This window comes from Ctenopharyngodon idella, chromosome 8 (assembly GCF_019924925.1).
Source record: "Ctenopharyngodon idella isolate HZGC_01 chromosome 8, HZGC01, whole genome shotgun sequence".
NCBI lineage: Eukaryota > Metazoa > Chordata > Actinopteri > Cypriniformes > Xenocyprididae > Ctenopharyngodon > Ctenopharyngodon idella.
In genome coordinates this window covers 16735925-16758094 of record NC_067227.1, presented here as the reverse complement: position 1 = coordinate 16758094, position 22170 = coordinate 16735925, and the positions used below count along the sequence as shown (strand labels likewise).

The following is a 22170-nucleotide window of genomic DNA, read 5'->3' as shown; positions in this document are numbered from 1 at the left end:
CAATTTTAAAATATTTTAACTGTTTGAAACTAACAAACAAAACCACCGAGAGAAAAAAAAAAAAAAAACGTTTGTAATTGGAGTTTTGAATCCAAATAAGATGTAGCTGTTGTGACAACCTGCCCCAGTCTCCTCAATAGTCATTTATTTTTAAATAATTACACACACATTCTCTTGGTGAATTAAACGAGCTGTATTGTTTTTAGAATGCATCTGTTACTTCAGCTTTCTGCTGTCCCGTATTAAACTCTCCCGCACACTTGTGTATATAGCCTTAATGCTCACTGTAGCTACATGTTGCTGTATTATTTCATAGACAGCGATACTCAAAGGGTGTCCAGTTTTCGCCCATTTTTCCAGAGCTCCCACAACATAATCTAAGTCATGTTCTTCATTAATTGGGTTACAAACATGCCACAGCAACCACGAGCGGCGGGCCGGTCATGTCCTTTTGATTAACTTCTGCTCGGTAATTAACGGGGCTCCTTCTGATGCCTTTTAGCATCACTGTAATGAAAGACGGCGTTTTTACTCTCTCTTTTTCATCTTAATCTCGTCTGTGCTCGGCTAGATGTGGGCTGTTTGCTCAAGGCTTTCCGCAAATTCATTTTTTCCCCTGTTCTCCTCATTTGTAACAAACATAATTTAGCCTACTCTCTCTGCCCATTACAAATTAGCATAGGCTAGGTCACTTTTTATACACAAACCGCAATAACGAACTTTCAATTGAAAGACGTAAGTTTAAACAACAGAATAACAGAATATGAGATGTAGGCCTGATGTTTAGCTTTGACGAAGAATACGACTTCAGTGTCATAAAAGTGAATCAGTATTTAATTTAACTTTTCAAAAGACTGTGCAGTTTGCAGTGCAACAAAACAACTTGTCAGAGGAAGTGATATGATCTCTTCCGTATTCCCAAAGCCTGTTAGCTTGGTGAATTCATCATCGAATGAAACGGTTCTTATGTGGGCTGACCCGAAGCAAATGGACTGGATGTTTACACACTTGTCCGTCAGGTTGGCTCCATGCGGCCTTATAGATATCCAAAAAACTGTTAGACATCCTGGAGAGCAGTGTAAGCCCTTTAAGTGCTCTATGTTTAGAGATCTATTGCAGAGATTTGAGCTGCCACGTCAATATCAACCGTTTTGAATTTCTTCGATCTCTGGATGTCCAAACTGAAACAACTCCACATGGAAGGTGATGTTTTTTTTTTGATTATTCGCTTGGAATATGGTGGACAGTCTATTATTCCTCAAGTTTTGAGTTTAACAAAAAGTCACTTAAAACCTAAAAGGACAAAACTTTTATTAAAACACTAACTTTTCTCAGAAAAAAATTGATGCAGCATGACTTGTTAGAATTAATCGTTGGCGATTCGTTTTAATAACCCTATACCTTATCAAACATTGCCTCTACAAAAAAGCAAGAACTAAGTGACATTCTCATATTGATTTGCTTTAGGCCTATTCTTTCTCTATCTATAGGAATAAAGTTGAAGTTCTGTGCTTTTGCGATGATAGAAGTGGAAAGAAGTAACAGGTGAGTTGATCACATTGACGAATTTTATTCTCAAAGAAGATTGTACATTTTCTGTAATGTTTAATAAAGACGCAACTGTATCAGCGTTTTGATAATTTTATTAATGTGTATTAATGATGCACTAACCATAAACCTGCTCATTTCTATTATCTAGCTAGTTTAAAATGTTTAATCTGGCGGTGTCATCATCTCTCGCTGTTTACTATAAATGTGCTGCTTTCTATTAACATCTTTTTAACGATTTTGGGTTATGTGTGGTAATATATGCTCAAACTTCCTTGTGACGTAAAAAGTCATAATGTAAAATGTTGCCACCATAGCTAATGAAATAATTGATTGTATAATATAGCCTCTTAGCCTCTACCTAATTATATAGCCTATATATATATATATATATATATATACGCTCTCTCTCTATATATAGATATGTATGCATAATTGTTGTATATGAATTAATTTATAGCATAGAGTAGCCATAGCATATGGGAATAAATATCGATAGTAGCCAAAGGCTACTTTTTCCTGTCTAAAATTCTACATAAAATCTCAATCAGCGGCAGTATTAGGCTATTACTGTTGTTTTAGGTGTTTCACGAGGTTGTTGCATTCTGCAAATCCAATTTCAATTATTTATTTGTACTTCTGACCTCGTTCATGTCTCGATAATAAAATACGATGCTTCTTCAACGCAGATTAGGCCTAATTTCTGATTATAGGCCTATTTTGTCCATAGCCTATAGCTAAAAACGTTAATGGCATTTCAGCAGTAGCCTATAAGATTTGTGTGGTCATAGATCCGTAAATGCAAAATATCTTAATTTTGTCAAAGATTCTTTATGTAGATGGGATAAATCATAATCACATTTTTTTCAGGGTATTTTATAGCCAGTTGGGTTGATCTCTGGTGTGATTGAGCTCTGACAGCGACCGGCAGCGTCACGCGTAAAATGCTCCTGGATCAAAACCCATCAATTCAGGCTACTTCGGTGATTTAAAGTTATAAAGGCTCAGCCAGTCACAATTACTCGATTTAATCACATTGTCCTATCTCTCATAACAATTTTGTTTTATTAAGAGAAAATGTTTTGGAGGTAGTAAATGGTTAATTGACAGGATCCGCACGTGACTGATTTCTGGGCGTATTGAATCAGACCGCTGTCTCACTCTTTCCCTCCCAGTTCACGGGTCTTTGTTTCTGATCCTCTAAATCCCACCCACTTGAAATGGAGAGGTGGAAAAAAAATCCCCATCTCGCTCGCTCATACACTAACTTGTCCCCTGTTAATAGCATCCTAGTCCGCTATTTGCGCTCTTGTGCTCGGGACGAGGTGATGGAGACTGAGAATTGTTTGTCTTTCTCCTCGCCTCCAAACAGGATCACGCCGGAGAATTCACCGGGTTTGGAGCATAATTCCGGCTCTTTCTTTCCGTGTGACGACCTTCAAAAGTCTCCGCATCTTCCTTTAGCGCATCGACATGAGTTTTTTATGGGACGCTACGCTGACGGCGGCTCCGCGGACTTTACGCACGGGGTCAGCACAACAGATCCCCGCGCCTCGCCTGGAAAGCATACCAAGTATTTGGAGAATATGAATCAGGACCAAAAAACTTCTTCGATCACTGAGAAGAACTCTTCATTTTATGAGACTAATTCCGATGGTAAGTGATAGTAGTTTTGTTTTAATAGTCAGTAGGAAAAAACCCTCCAAACGTTATAATAATAATAATAATAATAAAAATGGTCAATTAAAGTTTAGAAAACTTTTCAAAAACTCAATCTCAAAACGACTAAGAGGACTAGAAATGTGACAAACCATTAATGTTTTCTTTAATTGACAAATAATTTCTTAAAAGTTTATGGCAATTGGAAATGTAAATAGGCTATTACATTTCCCTTAAAATGATAACAGATCAAATAAGATGATGTTTGTCTGTGATTAGAGATAGATTAAGCCTATTTTAATAATTAATTTCATTATTCTTTTCGGTCAGTCTGTAGGCCTATTTCGTTCTGGATCTGGAATCCAACTTGCTAAGCATTTTGGAAATGTTCGGCTAAATGTCATTATTAATGTCTTTATTTTTATTAACTTCTCTAAGTTCTAAATATACAATATTCTAACTTTACTAATAAAATATAGGCTACAGATCTCAATAACAGAACAATAAATACGTAACATTAATAAGGTATTAAGAAAAATACCAACATCTTAAAAATAAGCATATATAGGACAATACACTCTTAAAAATAAAGTTTCTTCAACACTTTAGGCTCAACAAAGAAGCATTAAAAACCCCTTTGGCCGTATGAAAAAAGTGGATGTTTGGGGGTCAGTTTATTCGTTGCCATGTTCATAGATGGTTTTCTAAATAACTACAAAAAAGGTAGGCCTATATATTTATATATTATTTAGGCTATACTTTTGCTACTTAAAATAGTTCTGTTAGGCTTTAAAAAATATTTTAACTACCACCATTTTCAGGTTGTAGATATATGCTAGTTGATCTCAATTGCCGAACCGAACTACTCGACTTAATATTTTTATATTTTGATCTTGAAAAAAAAGGTTGACCTTAAATAAGATTTTGTTGTTGTTGTTGTTGTTTTTAGCGATGTATTTTACTATTTTTTTTATTTTATTTCAGGCCTTCTCCCAATATAGCCTACATAGCGCGTTTCGTCCTCAGACTTTTCCATATTAGGCCTATGATAAAAATAAAGCAATTATAGCCTATAGTTCTAAGATTATTGATAATTATTTAAACAGGAGGTTGAATAACCTTCGAAGCGATTTAACATTTTCTTCCCTTATACCGGGCTGGAACGATTAATTTTAACCGCAAGTCCCAATTTATATAGCAGGTCTAAAATATTGCAATGTGAAGGCCTAATGCTCAGAAACAATATTTCTTCAGATTACAGCATTCAAAACTGGATTTGTCTGCGCAGTTTTGAGGCCTGTCTCATTTGCTTTTAAATGCTTTATTGTCACATATTCTAAAGACGAACATTGATTTTCCTTTATGGAATAACAGATTGTAGGAACTGCTTGAGGATTCTAAATTCGTTTAATTAAACGATATTGTTGATATTTACCATTTTCCATACGTCAACAAGCAAGTGTCTATTTCTGAAAGGACTTATTTGATTTAAGATCACGAGTCTTGTTCAGCCAATATAGGGTCTTTTTTAGCCTTTTAATTGGGAACCTTATACCTTATGGGGGTGTGTCTAACAAATATAGCCTGGATTTGATTGGTCAGAAAGCAACACTGTTATAATGAGAGGTCAATTCAACATTTCAAAGACAGACTCTCCTTACAGTATAAGGAACAGAAAAATGCAGGGCTGTTTCTGCTATATGGCCGGGGTTTTGGGTCTAACTTGTTTCTGATGCGCTATTGCACTTACTTTATGTTCTCATAAAGACAATTTTGTGAATAATTCATTTATTAGGGTTTTTGAAGGCCACTAGAGACATCTTGGGATATAGCCTATTTATCGCAAATAAAAATGAAAATGGAAAAAAGTTCTTAATTCTTTCTCTAAATGACACAAAGATAAATCACAGTAGAGTATAACTGTTCTTAAAACTGAGTTTAGCATTTTTTCCCCCTCTGAACTATTTCAAGAGATCAAATATAATGCTCTTTAAATTTATGCAGCTCTAGTAAATGGCTTCTTCTGTTTTGGTGAAAATTAAATTAGGAAGAACCATAATTCATTTCTGCTACTTGTAATCATTGAGCAAAGAGACACATTGAGCAGTAAAGCAAACTGCCTGAGGACATTTTATGACCCAAGCAGATGTTTTTAATATCTAGAGAAACATCTAAATTATAATTTCACTCTAATTCAGATGGAAACCAAACAGCATCAATTCATTGATCATTATCAAACAATATTATGAGATTTGCTATATGAATGTCCATTAATTGTGATTATTTTTATTATGTCTCACAAACAAGATTTTTACTCCTGTATGTATTTTATTCATTAACTTACATTTTTAGAGACATAATTGCTTTAAACATTACCTCTCCATTCTATGCCTCCGTTCAGGCAACTATGAGAAATTGCACAAAGATATATGAAAACATGAATCCAGCTACATATAGAAACGGTACACTGAGGTATTCAATAAAAATGAGAAATACACATATTGCATTACAGTTTTTCTCAACGTCTCTATATTTTGGATAGAGGTGGGCATGAAGGAAAACAGCCTCCTCAAGCTAAAGCTCTATGGTTTATTCCTTTTAAACAGCATTTCCCATCCTTTATATTCTCTTGAGAAAAGCAAACACATCCTGTTTGAATGATGTTTATTATTATAGTGATTTTAACAGATCTTTTTTTGTTGTTGTTGTTGTCAAAATTCTTCGACTTCTTACAACCTTTTAACCTGTCGCATCATAATAGATATGGATTTAGTATGACATGCTTTTTTGTTGTATTATTCAAGCAAGCTTCTAAGCTAGCAAAAATTGCAACATTCATTCTAAACTCAAACCATTCAATATCAAGTTTCAAGCTTAATCAAAACAGTAAGCTCTGACAGTGTGTTTTATTATTCTTTTTAAAGTATGTGGAATACTCAAAAACAGACAGAATATTTGAAGGAGAAAATGTTTCTTTGTACAAGATTGGTTTAATGGTCTATATTTAAAATAAAAAGCAGAGATATTTTTGATGTTATGTGCCTGTTGCACACCATTATTTCAATCCAGTCAGGAAGTACATTACATAAGCGCTGTTGATGTACAACATAGCAGTTTACAGTAGTATTGCTATTAATTTATCACAGATCAACAAGTGTATGTGTTTTTAACTAAATTCATATAGGGAAAACCATATGAAAACCTGGATTATTTTTTTTTAAAAAGATAAATACTGCATTATAAATCTGTTTGCTGTTTAATTAAAACCCACATATTTGACATGCTTTTTTCGGTTAGTTTTTGGACGGCTAGCTCAGATGAGGAAATATTCAGGCTATACATAAAAAATATAAAATAAATAGTCATTAACAGCAGTTGAGTTGACAGGAAAAGCACTGTACTTACTCAGAAAATGTTTAGTTAGCCAATGCACAGTATTTACATTTATTTATTAGAGACTAAATGGTCACTGATCTGTATTTAGTGGCAAATCTTGCCGGTCTGTAATTCATTCTGTCTTGGTGTCAGCAGGAGAGAAGACCCTACCCAAACCCCTTGGCTATCCTGCACTAAACTCAGATTGCTGTGGAAAACTCAAAGAGCCGTCCAATGAGCTGGCTGGAGACTCCATCGCTGACTCCATCGATCTTTCTTGCAAGAACAAGAAGCGGCGAAACCGGACAACTTTCAGCACCTTTCAACTGGAGGAGCTGGAGAAGGTCTTTCAAAAGACACATTACCCAGATGTGTATGCAAGGGAACAGCTGGCACTGAGGACGGAGCTCACAGAGGCAAGAGTGCAGGTTCGACTCCACCTCCTGGGACACTATCTATTGTTAAAAAATTTGGGTCTGAGATTTTTTAATGTGTTTGCTCACCAAGGCTGCATTTACTTAACAGTAATGCTTTCACAGATTATTTAAAACAACAATCAATATACTCATTATACTGTAACATTTTATTTTATTCCTGTGATCATTACTGCATCATTACTCCAGTCTTCAGTGTCACATGATCCTTCAGAATTCATTCTGATATGCTGATTTGGTGCTTAAGAAGCATTTCTTCTTATTATTATTATTAACATTGAAAACAGTTGTTTGTTGAACAGTTCTTTGATGAAAAGAAAGTTCAAAAGAACAGCATTTATTTGAAATAGAAATCTTTTATAACATTACAAGTCTTTACTGTCACTTTTGATTAATGTATTGTTTCTGAACAAAAAGTATTAATTCAAAGTAAACTTTTGAGTATAATTGATAATATGATTTAATAAAATAAGAATTGATACAATTGTGATTTAAGAAAAGATTGATACATTTTACTTGAGACAGAGGTGTTTAATTCTGACAGGGCCTACATTTATATCAATCAATACTTCAGCTTAATAAATGTGTTCTTTCCCCAGGTGTGGTTCCAAAACAGACGGGCCAAATGGAGAAAAAGAGAGCGCTATGGGAAGATGCAAGAGGTGCGAAACCACTTCGCTGCTACATACGATATCTCCCTTCTCCCTCGCTCCGACACATATCAGGTACACACACGAATGCACAAACACAGAAGACACAGAAAGCGTAAGACAGAGCTTGAGAACAAGAATGCATTTTTTCTAGTATTTCAACACACACTGGGAAGTTGCTTTGCATGGTTTGGCTGGGGATAGAGAACATTGTAACAAATTATACTTGTTGTCAAACACACAGAGATTGAATTTAGTTTTAGGGGACATTTACACGACACCATTTCCAACTAAAAAAACGGAAAACTTTTAATGCCTTTGTAGCCGTTCATTTACACGACAGCGGCTTTTGGGGGCCTGAATACGCAAACTTTTGAAAACGGGTTTTCAAAGTGCAGTTTTTTCAAAACGATACAGTTATCGTCTCTGTGTAAAGTACAAAAATGCACATTTTTGACGTCATGCGCATGCGTATTACATATTCAGTCTATAGTGTTTCTTTATAAAGTGACATTGCCAACTACTGGCATGACATGGATAAAAAACTTTTTGCCTTTTTTTGCGAATCCAAGTGAACGGGGATTGTTTTGACCATTTTGTCATCTGTACGCAAAAAACGCATCGTGTAAACGTACCCTTATATTATCTGATAACATCAATCTGGTCACATGGCATATAGCATACATTAGCAACATATAAAGATTCTTAAATACTTTATTTATTTATGCATATTTATTTATTATTTTACTTTTTCAGACAATATTCTATAATTATCTTTAAGACATATTAGAATAATTCACTAATTTCTTTTTTGTGTTTATTTTTATTTTAATGTCTACTATCTACATAGATGCAAAATAACCTATGGCCAAGCAGTGCAGGAACGGGAGGCGCGGGCGGAGCGGCCAGTGGTTGTGTTCTGGGCACGGAAAACATGGCGTCATCCTGTATGACCCCTTATCCCCATCCTCACGGCAACCTACCCGGGCTTATGAGTATGTCTGCATCTGCAGGCCATCCTCCTCATCATCATCATCATCACCACCCACCCCACCACCCTAGCATCAACGGGATATACTCACTCCATGGCTTCCCAGGAAGCCTGGGGGCCCATTCCTTTGAGCCCGGACCAGAGTCTGAATACAAGCCCTCAGGCCTGGTGGCCCTGCGCATGAAAACCAAAGACCCTGGGAGCCTGTTATCCTGGCCGACATGACCGTGCAGCTGCAATTGAGATGACATCACTGAGCCAACAAACATTTAGCATGCCTGCACATACCGGCATGTTCGTGTTACTCAGAAACACACAACTGAAAGACACTATTTTTAAATGCTCAATGTACATGTTTCTTTTTTGCAGGCTTCCAGGTGTTTTCACTGCAAAGAACCGGACTCTTTGTGTTGATCTCTTTCGCTATGGAAGCATCTCATTTGTTTGTGTGATTTTGCTGAAACCCAATGAGCCATAATGGGCTTTGCACACAACTTGCCTTAATATAAAATTCTTTCTGGGATACTAAAATTGTAAAAATGGTGTAATATTAATTACCAAAGAGGATGTGCAACATGTTTATTTAAGTATGTTAATGTTAATCTCATAGTTTCAGTGTATGCAGTGTTTTAGCCCCATTAGCCCCAGTCAATAAATGATTTTACATTTCCCAAATTTGTGCATTCAAATACGTCACCACTAAAATAAATGTGCTTTTTTCCAAACCATGGCAGGAATTAAGCATCTCTGCATATACAGTCAAACCAAAAATTATTCAGACATATTTGATATATTTTTACTAGTGGGTGCAGGACACTATAGTTCATTTATGTAAGTGAGGATATAATATAAGGGTTTATGTAAGTGAGGATAGCAAAATAAAGTGAACTGTGACATATTATACCCAAAAATTCTTCATACAGTGGACTATCAGTAAAATTGATAAAAATTTGGAACCAAAAATTATTCAGACACTTTGATCTGACCATGTTTTGCTTAAGTGTTATCTGACATAATTAAGATTATTTTTTCTGACACAGTTTAACTCTGAGATCTTGTCATATTTTATTTCCATTTTTTTTTAAACTATAGTGAATAAACTGTATTAATGAAAGAAATGTTCAAGGTGTCTGAATTTTGGTTTGATTGTAGGTGGCATTCTGCGTTGCTGATTGCTTATTCTAAATAGGTATGCGTGATATGTATCATATTGGTTATCACTGATATTAGAGATTTTAATTTTAATTTTGATCTATATTTAATATCTACTTGTGCTTGCTCATTTCTCCAATTTTTACATTTAGATTACATTAGCCATCATCTAACGCTCACTTAATCTTTAAAAACACTCATAATTTAATCCATAATTTGTTAGCAAACATCAGAATTTCATATTAAGCATTAAAGAGTTACCCAAATTCACTTGCTGCATTAAAAATAATTTTAGTAGTGTTATTTTTAAATTATTTAGACAAAATTCTACAGAATTTTGGTATCCTAATTGTAATATTCATGCATCCTTAATTCTAATCTTAAAATATATCTGGAACACTTTCAGAAAAAAGGAATGCCGCTGTCACTGGGGCAGTTCCCTAAAATACAAAAGTGAAAAGGTACATCTTTGTACCTTACTTAGCCCTAAATGGTAAATATTCGTGCCTTAAAGGTACATATTAGTACCTTAAAGATACATATTAGTACTTTAAAAGTACATATTAGTACCTTTTCACTTTTGTACCTTATGGGTACTGCCCCAGTTACAAGCACTGTACCTTTTTTCTGACAGTGAATGTGCGGTTTTAGTAACGAACAGGCCCGATCCATACAAGGAACTTTAAAAAATTCTAATGCAAGAAAAATATTTTGTGTGCCAATTCTTTAAGGCTAGTAGAAAACCTCTTACATGTAAGGTGAAACGTTTTGTATTTGAGAGAGGACATGGCCGTCTAATGTGTAATTTTAAATGTGTGTTTTGCTGTAGGCTGGCTGTAAAGGCTGTCAAATGTCACTCGATACATCAGCAGCGTGTGACAGCCCTGCTAATACAAAACCAACTAAGTAACCACAAGCCCTTCACTTCTGGACTGATGATGGATTCCAAGGTTTTTCTCTGTCATACCCTTCAATTGTTGGTCTGGGGTCTGACAGCAGAGCACAACCACAAAGCCTAATGAATTATGAGCCAACTTACATGTTATGCTACTGTTTAATTCAAAAGTCTTGGACAACAATCAAAATATAACTTTGCAGTGCTGACTCCAAGTTCCTGAAGCTGGATCTGTGGTGGATGTATTGGATAAAAAATATATATATATATAATATATATATATATATGAACGTAATAAAATGCACATGGGCCTCAATATCTAATCAAAAAAGTCAAATTCAAATTTTGCCTGGTGAAAACATTTTTGCACATTCAATTTATCTGACATTGACTTTTAACTAAAACTATGTCCCTCATAAGAATAGAGTTTACAGTTGATCATGTTTGATGTGTTTTTTTTTTTTTTTTTTTAAATCCCAATCCAGTGGGAAATAGCTAAAGTTAAAGTGTTCTGTTGATACAAGTGCCAAACAGCCTTGAGGAGAGCAGTTCTGTGACCAAGCAATGGTGTTGGTTATTCAGCTCCATCTGGGATTAATGACTGCATGCCAATCCTGCCAGCCACTCTTTCAGAGTGATTCACTTAATTTAGATGACACATAAGACGAAATTGTTCGAGATGAAAAAAAGCTGCAGTGACAGGATTTTCAAAGCTTCTCTTATTTTCCTAATTCTCAAAATGGGAACAGATCAACAGTTGCTTTGGGGCAAGCATTTCCTGCTGCTTCTTTGCTTTGTGCATTGAAGATGACAGAAACGCTGGATCACATTAAGTGCCAGTTTAGCGGACCGTGCCGTGTTTTGGAGAGAGCTGACATGTGGTTCCAATAGAGGATAGAAAGGGAAGCTGACAGAAACTCTCTCCACACCCACAGCTTCGAATTCCAGTCTGATCTTTCAAGAAAGTGGAGACAGCTCCAGCTACACATGCAAACTGATTAAATCCCAGATTAAAGGATGCGATAAAGAAATCAGGAATACAAGAGAAGCATTACTAAATGAACTAAGGAAACACAATGGCAGCATGAAAAATATACACAAAGAGAGTGTAGTGAGCTAACTGTTGTAGGCTGTGATAGGAGAGACAAACAAGATAAACTACATATTTATGATTAATATGGTAAACCATGAAATCTCCAAAACTTTTGAGAGGACCTGTAATGACTAGGCCTGCAGCAGTTTGAATGACAGCTTAGTTTCCTGGCAGCTAACTTGCCTACTTAGTCCACTATACTTAAATAAAAATAAAAATGATGTGTTGGCTTGTGCATTTTTGTGTATTTAATCCTTATTTGTAATAGACAAATTATTTGTAGCCAGAAAGCAGTTATTTTCCTATAGCAGATATCTTTCTGAATTGCATGCTTGTTTTTGACCACACAAGGAACATTTACGAATATTTACATTTTTTTGCATGTAGTTCCGGATTAGAACATCTTGCCTTAAATAAATACATTCCTTTTTGCTATTTAACTGTGCCCTTTTCCATAACATTTTATTGTAGCATTAGCCTTTGGTTATTTGGGAGACAAAAAAAATATTCCACCCCTTCTGAAAATCTTTATTACTTAAAAATTATTCATTTTTATAACGGCGAACCGCGCTGACAATGCTAAATCCAACACTGAACCGACATGGTTAAAAAGCTGTTCTTCACGTTTACGCTAACGTGACCCTACCGTTCACCTCAGTGGAACAGACAAACATCACCATCTGTTGGACATAAAGTGAACTACAATATTTTTAAAGTTTTATTTATTTGACCGCTTAACAATTTATAAAGGTTACATTTGTAATTTAAATGAAATGTAAAACGAAACTCTCAGTCTTTAGCATCAACTAAACGTAAAACGCTTTTTTAAATTTAAAGAATTTCATTTTTTCCCTGCCAGATTTATGTATTTATCATGTTTATTAAAATATTATGGAATTCGATGCAATAGCAGATATACTATTTTAAGTGCATGACCTCAAGATCTCAGGGAAGATTAGTTAAATGTCACCTCTCTTGTTTATAAAGTGGCTATGATAAATATTTGGCGTTTGAAGCTAAAATGCTGTACACCGAGACTGGGCGCTGTACGGGCGGTCTAGATTGACAGACAAAACAACCAATGGCGTTGACGATTCTCAGAGATTCAAACCAATCAAAGTCGACGGGCGGGACATGCTTTAGTCTTGACAAGATGGCGTATGCGGTTGTTTTGCCGCAGGGACACTGAACAAATTATAGAATTTCTCGTGTAAATTCGTTGACATCGCAGTAGCATAACTGTTAAAAAAAAGTGTTTTGTTAGACGCGCAAAGCCAGTGGATATCTACGATGAAAGGGAAAGAGCGGTCGCCGGTGAAAAAGCGTTCAAGGGCCTTGGATGATATACGAGACAGGGGAGGAAGCCACCCGACCAGTAAGAAAATGGGGGTTATCTCGATTTCTGGCGGTGGGAGCAACAACGGCAATAGTTCTTCTAAAAGCGAAGGAGGTTCTGCACGACGGGGGCTGATCGGAGATAAAAGAGATGGAAGGGATTTTGATGGACATGTCTCCAGTCGGACTGGAAATAACCACGGTTACACCAGCCCCGTTGCAAGCTCGAGCGGCAAGAATCACGCGTCGAGCTTGTCCTTAGAGGCGGCCGCGCGCACCAACTCGCGTGGAGAATCGCGCGCCCCGCTTCCCACCAACGAAAGTGAGTACAAAACTTTAAAAATCAGCGAGCTCGGCTCCCAGCTTAGCGACGAGGAAATCGAGGACGGCCTCTTCCACGAATTCAAAAAATTTGGTGATGTGAGCGTTAAAATCAGCCGAGTCAACGACGAGAGAATCGCATTCGTCAACTTTAGGAGACCGGATGATGCCAGGGCGGCAAAGCACGCTCGAGGCCGGCTGGTGCTGTATGACCGTCCTTTGAAAATTGAGGCTGTCTATTTGAATAGGCGGAGAAGTCGGTCTCCAGTAGATAAGGACCATTTCTCTGTCGTAGCAGGCCATAGACATTTGCATACCCAGAGGCCGCTCTCTCCAACCGGTCTGGGTTACAGAGACTACCGGTTACAGCAGCTAGCGCTGGGTCGGCTTCCTCCTCCCCCACCCCCTCCCTTACCCAGAGAGCTTGAAAGAGAAAGAGAATTTGCTTTTTATGAAGCGAGGGCGCGGCCCGCGTACATCGCAGAGCGAGCCGCTCCTTTCCGCGAGGAGGACTTTATCTCCCCAGAGGACGACCAGAGAGCCAATCGCACACTATTTCTGGGTAATTTGGATATTACTGTTACTGAAAATGATTTGAGGAGAGCTTTTGAACGATTTGGGACCATCACTGAGGTGGACATTAAAAGACCCACTCGGGGCCAGAGCAGCACCTATGGCTTTCTTAAATTTGAGAACTTGGACATGGCCCATAGAGCAAAAATTAGCATGTCTGGTAAAGTTGTGGGCCGAAACCCCATAAAAATCGGCTATGGCAAAGCCACCCCCACCACACGCCTCTGGGTGGGCGGTCTTGGACCTTGGGTGCCTTTGACTGCGTTAGCCAGGGAATTTGACCGCTTTGGCACTATTAGGACTATAGACTACAGAAAAGGGGACACCTGGGCTTATATTCAGTATGAAAGCCTGGATGCCGCTCAGGCAGCCTGCACACACATGCGTGGATTTCCTCTCGGCGGCCCCGACAGGAGGCTAAGGGTGGACTTCGCTGACACAGAGCACCGCTACCAGCAGCAGTTCTTGCAGCCCCTCCCTTTGCAACACTATGAAATCGTGGCTGAGTCTTTCGTCCATCGTGCCACCCCTGAGGCCATTAGAGTCCGAGAACGGACTCCCCCACCACTGCACTTCAGAGAACGAGAACTGTATGCCGGGGCTGAATGGCCTGCCCCTGCCATTCGTGAACGTGTACGAACTCCTGCATTTGAGCCCCTTGAACACTTGGAGCGTGAACGACGGCGAGAGCCGTGGTCACTGGAGCGGGAGCTGCCGGCCAGGGACGCTGCACGCAAACGACGGCTCATGGAGGACGGGAGACATCTGGAGTGTTCGCCTGACAGCAGCAGCGAGTGGGCGGCCCGACGCCGCAGACCGCCGTCCCTTGAAGGCAGCCCAGGAGGGAGCAGCCGAGACGGACGATTCAGCGACTCAGAGCGGCCAGCCAGAGCGGACCGGGTGTCCCCTGCACGAGAGAGCCGCAGCAGCCTGGACCGAGCCCCTGGTGAGAAGCGCATAAAAGGCAGCAGCCTCTCAGAGTCCAGTGTCGGCGCAAGTCCAGCAGAAAGAAAGCGCAAAGCAGGTGATTCAGCCAAAGGCGCCTCCAAGAGGGACAGATCCGAGAGCAGCTCCAAAAGCAACCAGGCTTCAAAGCAGGATGCAGGGGGCAAGCTGAGCATGGCCTGGAATGGCATGCTGCTCCTAAAGAACAGTAACTTCCCAGCCAGCATGCATCTCCTGGAGGGGGACCTGAGCGTCGCTACTAGTCTCCTTATCGACGGCAGCACGGGCGGCAAAGTCACTCAGCTGCGCATCACGCAACGCCTTCGCCTCGACCAGCCCAAGATCGACGAAGTGTCTCGCCGCATCAAAGTCGCAGGCCCGGGCGGGTATGCGGTTCTACTGGCAGTTCCAGGCAGCACAGAGGAGACTTCATCTTCGGACCCAGCAGCATCGACGCAGAGGCCCCTGCGCAACTTGGTTTCGTACCTGAAGCAAAAGCAGGCCGCCGGGGTCATCAGTTTACCCGTCGGGGGCAGTAGAGATAAGGACAACACTGGGGTCCTGCACGCATTTCCACCTTGTGATTTCTCTCAGCAGTTCTTAGATTCTTCTGCGAAAGCTCTTGCCAAAACGGAAGAGGACTTCCTGGTCATGATCATTGTGCGAGGAGCATCCTAACAATCATATTACACACTAAAGTATTGTTAAATGCAAGCTTCTCTTAATGTCTCTTAATTGCATGCTCTCTAAAGCAGACGTGGTACTAGAGTAAAGGGCAAATGTTATTACCTGCTCTGCCAAACATGTACAAAAAAAAAAAAAAAGAGAGAGAAAAAGGCCCATTCGTATAGCAAAGTTTAGCTCTATAGCAATATATTTGTTTTCCATTGCAATTTATTCAGATGTCTAGTTTGTGATAAGTTGTACCCTGCGTAAAAGAATGACATTGGGCATATTAGAATAGAAATTTAATTTGCTTTTGGTCATTAAACACTGTCTAGTTACAATACTTCCTATCAACATGTATTTTAGTCAGATTCCAGACAGTTATCCCTGTACGAAATTATTTCTGTGTTCATTCATGTTCATGGTTATCAATTGATCTGATCTAATGGGAACCTGGTTTGTGTGTCTTGATGCTTTGAACAATCATTCAGTAATGGGGAGTGTAATATAGGCATATAGTGTTGTAGGCAACTAAAACCGGCAGAATATTTTGCTCAGTGAACTGCATGTTAATGCTAGTGTTCTACTGTAAGCTGTTGCAGAGGTTTAATATACAAAGATGTAGCCAAAAATGTCATCAGTGTTATATTGATTGAAACAGCTTGCATTTTAACACCCCTTATCACATTAAAAATAATTTGTAAACATATTTTGATTATAAAAGTAGGTATTTCTAAGCCCTCTTTAGACCAAAGCATAATGTCAAGCATCAAATTTTGTGTTTAAAGAAGAAAGGTATTTCACACGTACTGTTTTTATGTTTTTTTTTGAAAGGTTACATTTGAAAGGTTTTGAATGAAGCATGATTCCAGTTTCAAAGTGAGATTGTGTTAAATTATGATGGGTGTCTGATAATTAATTTGATTGCATAATATGGTTTTAATTTTATTTTCCCCATAGGACTGTCATAATTATCCAGTTATATCCTTACAGTGAAATTGTTAATACTGGTATTCTTATAAAGGTCTCTTTATAAAGATAAAGACAAAAAGATGCATTTGCTACAAAAACAGACATTTCAAATCATCAATGTTAAGTGCATGTGGCCTATAATGTAATATTTTGTCATCGTCACCCGTAATTTGCTAAATGTGCCATGTGGATAGCACTGAGAGAATTTAAAGAAATCAAGCCCACATATTTGTACAAAAACAGAGACTTGATGCCCTAATAATTTGGTCCTATGTTTTATTTCATTGACATACCTTTAGTTGACAATATAGACGTACATTTAAGTATGTTTATAGTTTAACAGCCATTTATGTTTGAAATATTACACACTGTTGTGGTTCTTAGGTGTTTGCATTGTTCAAATGGTTTTAAAATGACAGTCTATACTTTTCTCTGAAATCCTGAAGAAGTAGAAATTTGTGTTCTTAGTCTGTTTAGCTAATTGCAGTGTACTGATCTGATGCATAACTAACATCTTTTCATGTATGACTTTTCTATTCTTCACACTAAATTGTGTTTTAAAAGTTGATTGATTGGTGATTTCATGATATAACAGCTCTTTGTGTACACGATTAAATGGACATACTGTACGTTCAGTCCCGGCCACACAGGACAGGACAGCAAATGGACCATTCCACAAGTGGACTTCACATGGCTGGAAGCAGAAATAATTGTTTGAAATGATTCAGGAGCCCTTTGGATGCACAGGGGCAAGAGCTTTCCATTTAGTGTTAGTGTACTCTCACTGAGAGCATCTTCCTGCTTGTGTAATTGTTTTTTTTTTTGTTTTGTTTTTTTTGTGCTTACAGTTCCCATATTTAAACGGAAATAATGACACTCTTGATTTGTGCTGTGTTTACCTAATTTCTTGATTGGGGAGAAAGAGGAAGCGTCACTCACTCCTTGCACAGCTCTTGACGTGGCTGTTTGTACACACACAAAAAGTGCACTGGCCCCTCATTTGATTATAACACGCTATCAATAAATTGTTTCATTTGAGGGAGAAATGTTTATTCCTTGGAAATCAATTGAAGAACGCCTGCGCTGCTTTTTTCGGTTGTGTTTCGGGAGGAATTGTTGCTCAAATGCTTGTTTCTGCTCAGGAAAGTGAAATTCTCCTCCTTTGTGTTCGGCCCGGGATCAGTCATGGCAGTGAGAGCGAAGGGCGAGAGAGCTCTTTTGAGGCTCGATGTTGTTGTTGATCTGTGTTTTCCACCCTTGTGTCCCTGGAGTTGCCCCACATGCTAAGTAACCTGAGGGTGCTGCCGCCCCCAACCCTCAAACAGATCAGGGAGAAAGGGGCTGTTCTGCTGAGCGTTGAGAATGAGTGGAGAGATGATGTTTGCGCAGACCTTCATCTAAACTGAAATATCTGTTTCAGCACCTTTCGATTCTCACAGGCGTGGCGGCTGCTCCCCGTATGTTCCCCTCAGCTGGAAGTATCCAGGCTTGCTGTAACCTGGCCGGCCACACTATGCATTGCCAGCACGACTGCCTGCACGATAGAGGCCCCGAATGAACCTCATATCAGTGATTTCCAATTCAGAGGAGCAGGCATTTGTTTATCCCATCCTTTGATCTCGTCTGATATGATTTTGTGAAAATCAGTGAAGGAAGAGGATTTAGAAAAGCCAAAAGCGATTTTAGCCTTCGAAATTGTGTGCGACTCGAATCGAGTTTTGATAGCTTTGTTTCCTTAAACGTTTATTTTCCGAAAGAGATTTTAAAATGCATCCAGATGATCGATACGTGGTTAATTGACGCTTCGTTGTGAAGAACCCCTGAAAGAAAACAAGTTGCCCTTGTGAACTCCACCCAAAGTTAACATGGAGTTTGCTTGCGAGGAGCCTCGTCAGGAGGAAGAGAATGAACAGCACCTCCTTCCCTTTCCTTAGTAAGACATCTGGTCAGCTGCATCGCTTCACCAGCAGCTCATTCAGGCCTCTGACGTGAGGATCCAGACCAGTCCTCTGGTGTGGGTGGTGAGTAGGGGGCATTTGCTTCATACCAGGTTTTTAGACTCAGAGTCTACCTGGTACAGGTAAGTGTCAGTTAAAAAAAATACATTAGAACGTTACAATTGACTGTAACTGACATCTTTGTGTTATCCAAACCTTCTGAAAAAAACAAGAAAAATACAGAAATTTGTTATGTTACATTTTTGCTAGGAGGTCAAAGACTTACACAAATAAACTGGCAATAAGGATGTTCATGTTAAAGCACTAGTTCACCTGAAAATGTACTCACTCTCATGTTCTTCCAAACCTATATGACTTTCCTTCTTTGGAACAAACAAGATATTTTGAAAAACATTCTTTTTTCTTCTCCATATAATTTTTCAAATTATTGTTTTGGACCCTCTTGACTTATGGGCAAAAATGGTTAAAACATTCTTCAAAAAAATCTTTTTGTGTTCCACAGAAGAAAGTCATACAGGTTTGGAACAACTTAAAGGTGAGTAAATAATGACAGAATTTTCATTTTTGGGTGAACTATTCCTTTAAAGGGACACAAAAATTGAAAATTTTGTCATTTACTCACCTTTAAGTTGTTCCAAACCTGTATGAGTTTCTTTCATCTGTTGAACATAAAAGAAGATACTTTGAACAATGTTGGTAAGACAGTTGATGGCACCCATTGACTTCCATAGTAGGAAAAAAAAAACTATAAGTCGATGGGTGCCGTCAACTGTCAAGTTACCGACATTGTTCAAAATATCTTCTTTTGTGTTCAACAGAAGAAATAAACTCATACAAATTTCAAATGACATGATGGTGAGTGAATGACGACAAATTTTTCATTTTTGGGTGAACTAACACTTTAATTTGAGAATAATAAATTAGTTATTTTTAAAATGTAGATAAATATATAACTTACATATTATTCACACATGCAAAAATAATTGTTGGTAGTATCCCTAGAATGACCATAACCCAAATTAACGCTAATAATTTTAAAACAATTTAGAAAACAAAAAAATAAACCTTTAGAATAAATTAATCTGTGTTCTTTCATTTTCATTTAGATTATGACAAATCAGAAACAGCTTTTATTAGATCTAAAACAACCACATTTATAACTTAAATACAAAATTTAACATAATTCCACATTTAATTTTAGCCTTTTACAGAGCTTTTCATTCCAGTTAAAGCTTCAGAACATTTACTATTAGGCTTTTAAGCCATTTAATTTGCCTTATAATCCTAACAATTAATTACCTTATAAGTTCTAATGTTAATATCCATTGTAACATAACATGCTGTGTTGAAAGTACTGTAACTAATGCATTCTTAGAGCTCTAGGTAAATAATTAACTACAATGATGTCAATATTCGGCTCTCGTGGGCTCCTCCTGATTGTAACACTTTGTCCTAATGATAGAAAGAAATGTAGAAGATAGTGATTACATTTATGTAAACCTAACTGACTTGAAAATAACCAGGGGCTTCTTGTGGAAGATTAAGTTGAGTATCTCAGTTTAAATTATGATGGGTATCAGAAAAATGATTTGATTGCATAAGGTTTTACAATTTTTTTCCCCCATAGGCCTGTCATAATTTCCCCCTTTACAGTGACATTGTTAAAACTGGTATTGCTATCAAGGTCACTTTATAAACAAAGACAAACAGGAATTTTCTGTACAAACAGATTTCTGCCTATGAATATGAATAGAATTTACAAGCTGAAATATTACGTATATATACTATTGAAAATATTGGTGTTTTATTTCAAATTTCATCTCTATTGCAGTCTCATTTTAAAGGCTGCGCCCTCCGGAGGTCACATTTGTTGGCCGCATACGTCATTGAGGCTGCCACATTCAGAAAAGTATTACAGTCCAAAGAAAAAAAGAAATGACAATAATTTACACCTCACAAGGAATATGATTACTTTTCCTCAATGACACATGTGACCCACAAAGGTGACCTCTGGAGGGCGCAGCCTTTGAAATGAGACACAGCTTTTATTATGAGTACAGATGTGGAGCGTTCTGTACAGAACACGTGTTGACCAAAATCTGCTCTTTGCAAAAAGATTTAGGCACTGGCTAACATTAAATCCACTTGCATTAACAAATATACCTGAAATTATTCATATAATTCATCTCTATAACATTTTTACTTGTCCATTTTCAGTTACACATGGAGAGAATACCATGCTGAAAATGAGTTCTCTCAGTCCATGGCGCTCAACTGTGGTCTCTTATGTTTTCTCTTGTGTCTTCACCACAGTTCTGACTGACTGGCCTGTCTTCTGATGCTATGGAATGGGCCTGGTAACTTGGTAACCATAGGTCTCCATGGTAACACTCAAGACCCTCCTCTGGCCTCATTTGCATAATCTCTCTGTGTAGTCCAGGCACTGTTCAGTTCCTACTTTACCAAGTAATGAAAAGACCATATTAAGTCTGACAGTCCAAAACATTAGCTCATTGTTCTTGGCTATAGCTTAGTTCTCTGCATAAGCTACCACATGATGACTATAAGCTATTTCAGGCCTCACAAGAGGCTTACTAAGAATGATCTTACTACTCTTGTTTTGTTGGAAACTCAAGTTAAATGTGAATACAGTCAGAATTTGCACTTTAAAAAGTTAATTCTGAACTTTTATACCTGTACTAATCATTACTCCTCTATAATGATTAGTACAGTTATAATAGTTCAGAATTAACTTTTTAAAGAGCAAATTCTGACTATTCAGTTTGCACATTTAACTTGTGATGGTTGATGATCTTCAAACCCAGAAATCTGTTTTGCAACAGTACATTGTTGATGCCATAGGTGACCTATCTGCACCCTCAGCTGTTATAACTTCATTTTAACACCAACTTTTACTCTAGCAAGAATATATGCTGATTTTTTTTTTTTAACCGATGTCCAGGTGGACAGATCTGCTGAGTGATGAACCCACAGCCGGACGACTTCTGATGAAACAGTTAGATGGTTTGTTATTGATTATAAGCATTTGATTAATTATTCATATTTTCTTTTATGCATGTAATTAATGAGCTGTTCCTACACATGTTTTTGGTGTCTACAGAACATCAGTGTTGCATTGTGGGTAATCATCCATCAGTGATTAATCACGAAAATAGTGTCTCATCACGGCTCACATTTCTGTAAGTACTAGTTGATTTAAGTAAATTTTTTTTCCTCATACTTCAGAATTGAGTAGGTTCATATTGATACTAATGTGTGTTAATGCTTTCTTGTAATACAATATATGACATATTTTCATATTAGATTAATGTCTTGGAATGATGCATTAAAATGTAAATGCTGCTTACCATTGTTGTATGTACTACATTCAGTGTTCTCAATAAAGATATTTTTACACCATTTTGTGCAGTATTTTGATGTTACACATGAAAATGCAATCTTTTTTTTTTAAAAAAGCTAATAATAAGATAATTAATGTACTTCAAACAGTTGCATTTTCAAAGATTAAAACATGATAGTATCTATTTTCTTCATGGAGAACAAGAAGAACATCTCTCAGGTATCAACAAATGTTTTACAGAA

General features: G+C 37.7%; 2 protein-coding genes across 3 annotated transcripts; both read left to right on the top strand.

Annotated features, from left to right (window-relative positions):
- Positions 1-454: 454 nt before the first annotated feature.
- On the top strand, positions 455-9718 carry alx3 (ALX homeobox 3). Of its 2 annotated transcripts, none has more exons than XM_051903267.1 (6): positions 455-1203; positions 1491-1545; positions 2921-3204; positions 6736-7010; positions 7616-7741; positions 8517-9718. In XM_051903267.1, exons 1-6 carry the CDS (start codon positions 1173-1175, stop codon positions 8880-8882), a joined length of 1137 nt encoding a protein of 378 aa, XP_051759227.1. In that variant the 5' UTR covers positions 455-1172; the 3' UTR covers positions 8883-9718. The 2 variants fall into 2 exon arrangements, with proteins under 2 accessions (XP_051759227.1, XP_051759228.1); XM_051903268.1 differs by having other exon boundaries at positions 6739-7010; positions 8517-9717.
- A 3204-nt stretch (positions 9719-12922) lies between these two features.
- On the top strand, positions 12923-21987 carry rbm15 (RNA binding motif protein 15). Its single transcript, XM_051902367.1, has 2 exons — positions 12923-21591; positions 21689-21987. The coding sequence occupies exon 1, from the start codon at positions 13088-13090 to the stop codon at positions 15647-15649; it is 2562 nt and encodes an 853-aa protein (XP_051758327.1). The 5' UTR covers positions 12923-13087; the 3' UTR covers positions 15650-21591; positions 21689-21987.
- Positions 21988-22170: the final 183 nt, after the last annotated feature.

Bases quoted from the DNA above. Each gene is read 5' to 3' on its own strand.
- alx3 (XM_051903267.1), top strand. From the start codon at position 1,173: ATGTCCAAACTGAAACAACTCCACATGGAAG. The intron at 3,205-6,735 runs GTAAGTGATAGT...TCTTGGTGTCAG, and splicing joins TTATGAGACTAATTCCGATG to CAGGAGAGAAGACCCTACCC. The intron at 7,011-7,615 runs GTTCGACTCCAC...TTCTTTCCCCAG, and splicing joins TCACAGAGGCAAGAGTGCAG to GTGTGGTTCCAAAACAGACG.
- rbm15 (XM_051902367.1), top strand. From the start codon at position 13,088: ATGAAAGGGAAAGAGCGGTCGCCGGTGAAAAAGCGTTCAAGGGCCTTG.